A 9127-nucleotide genomic window follows, 5' to 3' on the forward strand; every position below is an offset into this window, starting at 1 on the left:
GATTCTCTCCGTCACATCCGTTTATGACGCACCAGTGACGCGACTGAAGACGCTCGTCTCGGCCACGTGACGCGCTACCGCTAAAATTAAACCACACAAGCTAGCAAAATGAATAAGAAGCAAACGTCTTTGGAAAGTTTCTTTGCAAAAGAGAGAAGGAGAAGAAGAAACGAGTTTGGCTTTAGGTTCGGAGTTAGTCTGTGGAAATACTGCGGGACAGCCGACTGATCGACTGAAGCTGCGACACATCGGGAGGGAAGTTACCGTCCCAAAACTAAAGCGGCGGCTCGTCAGGAAGTGTTTATATTAAAATATGCGCCGTGCTCTGGGTGTGGCCTATAAATTGGAGTAGTTTGATCATGATGCTGCAGTCTGTGCAGCTCGTTTCGGACCGACACTTTCAGCTCACACAGCTTTATTTACACCGGCTGCAACGATGGTGACTGTCATTGTTGAATACTGGTAAGTTGTTAAATTCATTCTTTCGTGACTGATCTCGTAGTTCAGACGTGCTGTGGAGAACTTATTCTGCAGAAATAGCTCAAATAGAAAGTAGAAATTAATGTACAGTACTGTAGATGTAAGTTTAATAATATAAATTCATCACATTTGCCTTTATCTGCATAGAAACTGTCAACATTTAGCCCACTGAGGAGTTCTGCGTCATTAAAAAGAATTAAATTTAGAGAAGAATGAGTAAAGTAGTTTGTTTACTAACGTGCTGTCACTTCATGTTTTGTCTTGTAGTAAAGGATGAAGTTACTCATACCGCTACCAGGAACTATCCGGTACCCTGTACCAGGTTCCTGGGGTGCGAGTGAAGGGAGCTCAGGGGAGACCAGGTGAGCTGATCCGGGATGTGTTTTAATGCTGTGATGAGTCTCATTTACATACAAACTGTGACAAAAAAAATACATTTAGACTCTAAACCTTCTGGCTCTATGTTAATTATTACAAAAAAGAAAACTCAGATGTTTATTGTCTTTATTTTGATGGTACATCTTGAATTCAGATGATTTGGTTTCTCTTTGGCTTTCTCAGTGTCAACTTCCGTCTCTGTCTGGGTTACACAGCTTCCTCTTTCAGTGCAGGACACTCTGATGCACAGTTCGCAGTAGTTAGATGATGTGAATACAAAACTAAAAAGTCAACAAGATGAATGGATGTGAACAGCTTTTCAATTTCATCTTTAACCACCTTCTCCTCCGACACAGACAGCTTTGAGGTGTCAGTGAACGGTCAGCTCATCTTCTCCAAGCTGGAGACGGGATCGTTTCCGGACAGCGAAATGGTCAGTGAGCCGATTCGATTGTTAAAAAAAACAACAACTGCTGTGACAGACTAAATCAGCACATCACATTCATCTCAGCTACAGCTGAGTTTCTCCTCAGCAGTGACTCAGCTGAGGTTTAGACACACCCACATATTTTAGGAGGTTGTTACACACAGTCACTGTCTATTTTAGTATCACATCATTTTGTTCTTCCTGAATCACCGATCACATCAGGAATTCATGTTTATTTAGGAAAGTGAATGACGTAAATATGAAAATTCATTTTAATTTGGTATATTTCAAATCATCTGAGGCTTTTCTTGGCACTGACGGACAAGTCAGGAGAAATTGTGCCAATTTATCTTCAGTCAGGTGGTGTTGTTGTTTTTTTTTTGTTTTTTTTTTGGGGGGGGGGGGGGGTTTGCTGCTGGTCATTTATTTAGTTTGAATTTCTTTTTGTTTCATGTGTCCAGATAAAGAAACAAGTGAGTGAGATGATTGACAAAGAAGAAAAACCAGAGAAAACATCAAAGAAAAAGAAGAAATGTGCTCTCCAGTAGAGGACGGAGGAGGAAATAATATCTGTATTCACACTGTTAGTGACATGTGGTTTCACTAAAATCTGACCCCAGAAGATGTTACCATGTTCTGTGTGCAGTGTGAATCCAGACAGAGACGACACGATGATGAGACCAGTTTCTGAAGACCCAGACACTGATCTGTCCTTCTGTTTATGAATGTCCACACTGAAAAACATGGAAACGTGTTGTGTGTACACGATACAAGTCCAGAAGCCTTTCAGTGGTCTGCGGCCTGAGAGCTGCTCTTCTCATCATAAGTCTACTTAGATGTATTTACTTTTAAATGCGGGGGGGGGGGTGGAATTTCACTCTACCAAGTAATCATTAATATTGGCCGTTTCTCTGCTTGTGTAGGCTCAAAGGTTTGTTGTGAATTTAAAAGGATAGCCTGATGTTTTTTGGGAAATGCCATTATCTGACCAGAAGATTGGTATGATGAATGTACAGCTTCTACCTGCTTCTGCAGACTAATCGGAGAATTCCTTCTCTGGTTAGTCTTTCAGTGTTGGACACTTTAAAAATTCTATCAGAGTTTAACATATAATCTTGTTTCATATCTGTATTTTTCTTGATACTTTCCAGTTGGGATGAATAATTTTCTCTGATTCAGATGTGAAGAATGTAACCAACCAAAAAAAGCTTTTCTTAGAAATGCATTAAAATATGAAGGATCGACTGCCGATCGGCTCATTCCACGTGATTTTCAGCCTGTTTGACTGATACAACTAGTAGCTGCTCTTTAGCTGAGAAACAGCAGTGAAGGAAACACTTCCCCTGAAATGTGGTGTTGTACTGAAGTCACATCAAACTCAACATTGGCGGTTGATTGATGTGAAACTGTCTCAGGGTTTAACCACGTCCTCAGAAGCATTTGGTTTCTGTCACCTAAATAATCAAATTTTAAATGATGAATCCGATGAATCCTAGAATGAAATACAAAATAAGTGACATCTAAGTTTAAATGATTAAAATTTGGATAAAATATGATTTTGTGTATGTTGGTGCATCATCATTAAAACCTCTTTTTTTTTTTGGGTGATAATTTAAGTTACATTTTATGACGACACAAATTTAGTATTTGACAGATTCCTACTGCGTCTTAATACATCACATCATCTGTAGAAAACCTTTACTCTCAGATTCAGGACCTGCTACACTTTTTCCCTCCCTGCTGTCAGATGTCTGAACTCCAGCATGGACACAGACAGCAGACCATAATTTATTTATGACAATATGTCTGCACGAGAGGAGAAGAAAATCTTAATGGTGGTAAAAAAAAAAAAAAAAAGATTAGAGTGGAACTAATCACAGAATCACACACTGATCCATCATTTTTGTTTTTATTATAAAGACAGACAAATAAATAAAACAAAACAATGTAAAAATATAAGATCTGGAGAGTGGAAATGCCAGAGCAACGGTTTGTTCTAACAGCAAAGCATCTAAAATCAAATTGGTCCCTGGTTTTTTTGTAGACTGATATGAGAAACATTTCATAACATAGCACCGTTGTGTGGTCGCCAGCTCCGTCGACCAGATAAATCATACATTTCACATAAGGGTAGGACAGAAAACAATGAAACAACTGAATCAGCTGTGGGTCGGTTAGAAAAGGGCCACTGCCTGACAGTTTCATTTCATATAAATATAATATATTAATTTATACATTGTACACAGGCATAGTACTATACCACATACACAACTCAGGTAAACACGTGAATAAAAGGCAGCTGAGAATTTTTAAATCAAACTCAAAGATGTCAAAGTCAATTTTTCTAGCTGCACAGCTGAAAATATAAACATTGAGAGCTAATTGATTCTGTGCTTCAGTTATAAAGCTGTCGCTCACTCCAAAAATTACGAAGGCATTGAGATTATTTTTACAATCTTAAGGAGCAAGTAACAAAATATCAGTGTGTGTGTGTATGGGGGGGGGGGAATTGCCAAGTATGTGCAAACATTCAGTTGATGATCACAACCCTGAATTCACTACAGATTTAAGCCTGTTGCAGCATCAATGATCAAATTCAAATGTCTACATAATTGTGCCAAATGAAATGAGAACATAGATGAAGACGCATTATGGACATAGAAGTCTGAACTAGCGTACCAGGAGGAAGGTGAGTCCAGCGAGGCCCACGCCAGCAGCAGCAAACAGCGCCGTCTTCATTGACGAGTCCTGACTCACCTCTCTGGCACTTTGAGAGAACTTACAGAATCCCTCCTGCGGGAAAAAGGAAATTAAAATGGTTGAGAGCCTGAAACTATCTATTAACATTCAATTTCCCACCATAGACTGAAAGCTTCAGATCATTACAGAGCAAATATTAGCTGCCAAAAGTCTTCAAGGAAGCGTTTGCCTAATTGACGGCTGTGGGCAATTATGCAATGTATTTTGTAAACGTGTCGCAGTCTCTGACAGCTCTGTGTTTCTCCACCAACACTGAAATTTATTCCGATGCTGCTGATATCTGCAGTTTCTGAAAAATGTAACAGCAGTGCAGTTCTTCAAAGTTAAAAACAAACTAGAACACTGTCAAAGTGCCAACCTGTTTCAGCAGAAAAACAGGCCATTAGAAAACTGCAGGTGAAGTTAGTGAAATGTAGAAAAGTGGGGGGCCAGGTGCTGCATTTCTTCCATCGTGTTTTCAGACTGAAACCACACGTTGAACCAGCGAGTGCACCTGCTCTCTGCACCAGGTGCTCCGCTGCTTTACAGCTGCCTGTTTTTCTCGTCATACCAGGCTACCTTTCAGAGTCGCCCCTGCCAAACTCAACACACTGAAGCTTTGACTGTTACTACAAAGTCCATCTGGCTGAGCTGGTTGTGCGTCTGTTGAAACCAGCTGCTGGCTGAAGAAAGGAGGGGTGGGTGTGGGTGCGTGTGTTTACACGGGTGTTTGGGAGAGAGCCAAGGCGAGTCCATTCACAAAAGCAGACATTCAATGTAGGCGTGTTCATTTTGGTGAGGCCCCGGACTATAGTGTACCCAGAAGCCATCATAACTATCCATCAAGTTTTTCCAGTAAATAAACCACTGAGCAGGTTTAAATTTATCTCTGTCCTTTTGATTTCCTGTGGCTCTACAAGCCTTCAGTTCAAGACCGCCTGACAACAAAGCTTCTAAATCCAAACCCCGGCATTGTGTGATCAGGGCCCTGAATTTACACTGTTGCGTTGAAGCACACATTCCTCCTATAATCACAGCTGCCACGAGACACTTCTGAATGCTCTCTGGACAACAACAAAGTCAGAAAGACTAGATCTGAACTCTAACCTGGCCATATTTAAAACCACATTTTACACAAAGCTCTAAATATGTATAAGGAGGCTTGAAATGAACATTCATATCACACTGGGTGATTTCCATTCCAAGTAGTTCAAAATATCTTTTAAGGGGATTTTTTTTTTTTAAACTGTCCACAGTTTTTGCATTGTGGTTGTGTGTGACTCAGTCAGAGCTTCAGAGCAGACATGTTGTTATAACTTACCCATCCATCATTCTCCAGCAGCCAGTCTTTCTTCTCCTCTCCCAGGTAATCAGCTATGGTCTCCGCCAGTCCCCTGCAGAGTCCAGGCCCCTGTCCCAGTTTTTTCCCAGGGTCCAGCCCCGGATTCATGCCACTCTGCTCCAGCAGCTGTCTGGCCAGCACCCCAGTAAAGGTGAAAATGGAAACCACCCTCCCCCAGTTCAAGTGTCCATCTCCCACCAGCTCCTCCATCACCTTCCTGAGGCTGCCACAGGGGTCCTGCCCAGACTGCTTCAGGAAGGTCTGAACAAGGGAGTGGAAGCGAGCCTGGTGCTGCGCCTCCATGTCCTGGGCCACGGTCCTCATGGCAGCGGCTGATTCGCTGGGAGGTGGGGGTGCTGGCTGTGGCTTTGTGCAGCAAAGGTATAGGTAGTCCTCTGCCACAACCAAGGTCTCTTTCCACACCCCACATGACATTTTCTGTAGAAGGGGAGAGGATATAGTTTTCGTTAATTAAATCAGACTGTATGAAGAACAGCAAACATGGCTTTTTTTTGTTTGCCCTATTAAATTTGACTTCATTGATTTCACATAAACCAGGCAGCATTTCACAATGTTTTTCTTTCTATGCACTAAAAATCCAGGACTTAATAATCCAGTCCATGTTCTGGTCAGGTCTGTTGATTAAATCCTGATCCATTAACTACTTAAAAGGACCTTATTGGTGTATTTGCAAGCTGAGCTCCTTGATTTTGAGTTTAAAACGCTTCCTAATGCCGTGAAAATGAGATTTCTCTCTTTAAGCATTTTAAAACCTTACAAATAAGATTTGAGAGCACTTTTTTGTGGGGTTATTATTTTATTAATTAAATCAGGTTGTATGAACTATAGTACATATTGTTTTGCTTTTTTAAAACCAAAAAACTATTTCCAATTGAATTTTGCTTATAGTACTGTGTGAATCAGCATCTTTGTTCGTTAGCACCAGCTTTCCTTACCAAACCTGACGTGAATACCAGGCAGTTTCACCACTTTATCTTTCATTATTAATATTATTATTTTAAGAAATGTAACGTAAAGTCTAGATTTCTCTCCTGGTGCGTTCAAGGTCACTGTGTGAAGTTCGGACTCCGATCATCACCATAATCTTAACGGCTCCGTCGGTTACTGAAACCGGACGGTGCTGCCGCTAATTAAAAAAAAAATAAAATAAATAAACACAAACGAAACACACAAAAAGCTCCGTCCCGGGCTGTGGGGGGAGGCTACACGGCGGCGGACTTGTCGCCTGTCGGCAGCGACCGTTGGTCTGTCACCGGAGTAATGGAGGACACAAAGGAACGACTGGAGCGGCGGAGAGGACGCGTTTTCACAGCGACACACACACACAAACACCCCGGAATTGTATTCACCGAACAACAACAACAAGAAAAATAACAGACTTCCAGACGGACAGCACTCGTTTTTAGGGCCGATGTGGCCAAAGAAAGCCGCTTACCCTCCCAGCGATATCAGACGGCTCTCTGCGCTCACGGACGGCGGAAGGAGGACGTCGGCACGCGCACTCTCAGCTTCCCCCCTCAGCTTGACCGTACGTTTATCGTCTGGCTCCGCCCACTGGCTGTGACGTCACCACGCTGCGCGGCCCCTGCGGAAAACACACACAGACACACACACACACAAAAAAGCCCAACGAAAGTACCGCTAGGAAAATTAATTTTGTTTTTCTTAGAGTCATCGTTCTATTAAAGCCAAGAAGAAAAACAAAACCCGCAGCTTTCCCTTAAACAAATTCATAAATAATCTAATATTAGTGGCTGCACTGTCAGAGATTATATACTAAATACTGATATTAAATAAATGGTGAATTTAAACCAAAGGTGAAAACACAAAATAACTCAAGATATCACCCTGAGCTCTTTGGAAGTATTTTTTTATATGTACTTACATTTTATTTAATTAATTTAATTTATTAAATACTTTGACCAAATAAGGAAAAAAAAACGAATGATAGTAATTCATTGGAGTTGTATGTGGAAAAATAAACCACCTTTTAATTCATGTGCAGCTCCGGCCTGTGGGACTGACGTGATCCTGGCTGACTTAAAGGAATATATATTATAAGCACTGATGCTCAACAGGTTCACGTTCAGCTTTAATTACTATTCCAAGTAACTTTGACTTTTTCTTCTCACATGGTTCACCACAGGTTTTGATCAGGCAACAGCATGTGGTTTTGATTTGGCTTCCCTCGTGACGAAAACAGTCTCACCTTGGGCCACCACAGTCAACACAGTGAGGAAGTGAAAGTGAAGTGACATCATATGTCTTAGAAGAAGAATGGATCGCAGACTTACAAGTGTATGAGCTGTTTATGGCCACTTTTCGGGTGCGGCAACTCCCCTTTGCCTCTTATATTTTTTATCACAGGGTTCCTCGGTGTTTCCCCCTGGGTGTTTCCCTCTTTGAACTCCAGAAAACCTTTAATTCTGGTTAAAGTAGAAACAGAAAAACAAAGACAGAAGCACTGGCTATATGTCTTAAATTCCAGATGCCTCCTCGTTGTGATGAACACCTGGGAAACATATATTTGATAAACTCGAATTGAAAATTCAAAGGTTTTCAGTAAAGCTCACATCGTCTCTTTGGAACATTTTTAAAATACTGATATATTCATATTCATATTCCAGATTTTTATCAGCACAGGGGAAGAACAAAGGTGCCACAGTTCCTGTAACCTTGCTACAGCATTGACAGGTTTTTCATCAGAAAGCTGTAATTTGTTTAAGAACTTTCTCAACACTTGGGGGATTTTGTGTGATAATTCAAGTGATGACTTGTTTAAGAAGATCTGAACTTTGATCAGAAGTTCAAAAAAATAAAGATGTGTAAGTTCGAGAAACCAGAGAGATCAATGAACAAACACTTTAAACACAAGATAAAATCCTAATGTGCAAAGGTTAGCCAAGCAAAACATGTAATTTTGACATTACTTTAGTTCTAACTGTATTTTTCCTAATTTCACAGTTCAGTTCAAACTGACCTGGAAAAAGAGATATCACTATCTTTAAACACTTCAATCAGTTGCAATGAAGATTAATGCTTAGTTTATTTTTGTTACATGAAATAATGACGTAATGAATGAGGGCCAGATGTTTTACTGGCCTGGGTAACACAAAGAACAAGCAAGATTTGAGGGCTAACAGATTTTTGGGTCTTATAGATATACATTGGAGACCATGGATCCCTGGATAAAAAGAACACACCAGCATGCCTTGTAGAAATTTGTTTGGACGAAGTAAAGTCGCCCCTGGTGGCAGTCGGTGTAACTAAAGAAGGGTCTCTAAGGACCAGGGGACACAACAGAAGCACTTTCACTTCCTTGCTCTAGTTTCACAACAACAATTATAGGACTCAAATGTCAGTTAAGTAAATCCCAAGGCCACAATGAAACAGTGATCAGGTCTCATCATGCCTGTTTCTATTGCTCTCCTGTACTACAGAGAACAAATATGCAAATTTCAGGCATTGGGACTGAATCTAGGTCAACCTTAGTTGGTAGTGGTGGTCGGGAGGAGGAGTCAAACACAGCCTGTGTGGCACAAGCAGTGCAAAACTCTGTCTCAACATTGTGTTGTATTTTGTTTATGTAGAGACAGGTCCATACACCTTAACCTGGTTTGGAAAAAGGTTTTCTTTATAGCTTCACCTGCACATGAGGGTTCCTGACAATGAGTTTCGTGCAGAGCAAAAGTGGGAAAGCTCTGTGTGAAACCCTGTTCTGGGAATAAAAAGAGACTAAA

At 40.9% G+C, this 9127-nt stretch overlaps 1 protein-coding gene and 1 long non-coding RNA gene across 2 annotated transcripts; one reads left to right on the forward strand and one right to left on the reverse strand.

The window, feature by feature from the left end:
- The first annotated feature begins 270 nt into the window (after positions 1-270).
- On the forward strand, positions 271-2534 carry LOC115041345 (uncharacterized). Its single transcript, XR_003840600.1, has 4 exons — positions 271-462; positions 748-842; positions 1215-1291; positions 1747-2534. It is a non-coding gene; the product is annotated as an uncharacterized LOC115041345 (long non-coding RNA).
- Positions 2535-3178: 644 nt separating this feature from the next.
- Positions 3179-6907, reverse strand: bcl2l10 (BCL2 like 10). The gene is made up of 3 exons (XM_029498615.1): positions 6823-6907; positions 5346-5804; positions 3179-4078 (listed from the first exon to the last, which is right to left on the reverse strand). Exons 2-3 carry the CDS (start codon positions 5799-5801, stop codon positions 3956-3958), a joined length of 579 nt encoding a protein of 192 aa, XP_029354475.1. The 5' UTR covers positions 5802-5804; positions 6823-6907; the 3' UTR covers positions 3179-3955.
- Positions 6908-9127: the final 2220 nt, after the last annotated feature.

Source organism: Echeneis naucrates, chromosome 3 (assembly GCF_900963305.1).
Source record: "Echeneis naucrates chromosome 3, fEcheNa1.1, whole genome shotgun sequence".
NCBI classification, from domain to species: domain Eukaryota; kingdom Metazoa; phylum Chordata; class Actinopteri; order Carangiformes; family Echeneidae; genus Echeneis; species Echeneis naucrates.

Coding starts and splice junctions, on each gene's coding strand:
- bcl2l10 (XM_029498615.1), bottom strand. CDS start 5,801: ATGTCATGTGGGGTGTGGAAAGAGACCTTGGTTGTGGCAGAGGACTAC. Junction 4,079..5,345: donor TGCTGGAGAATGATGGATGG/GTAAGTTATAAC, acceptor TTTTTCCCGCAG/GAGGGATTCTGTAAGTTCTC.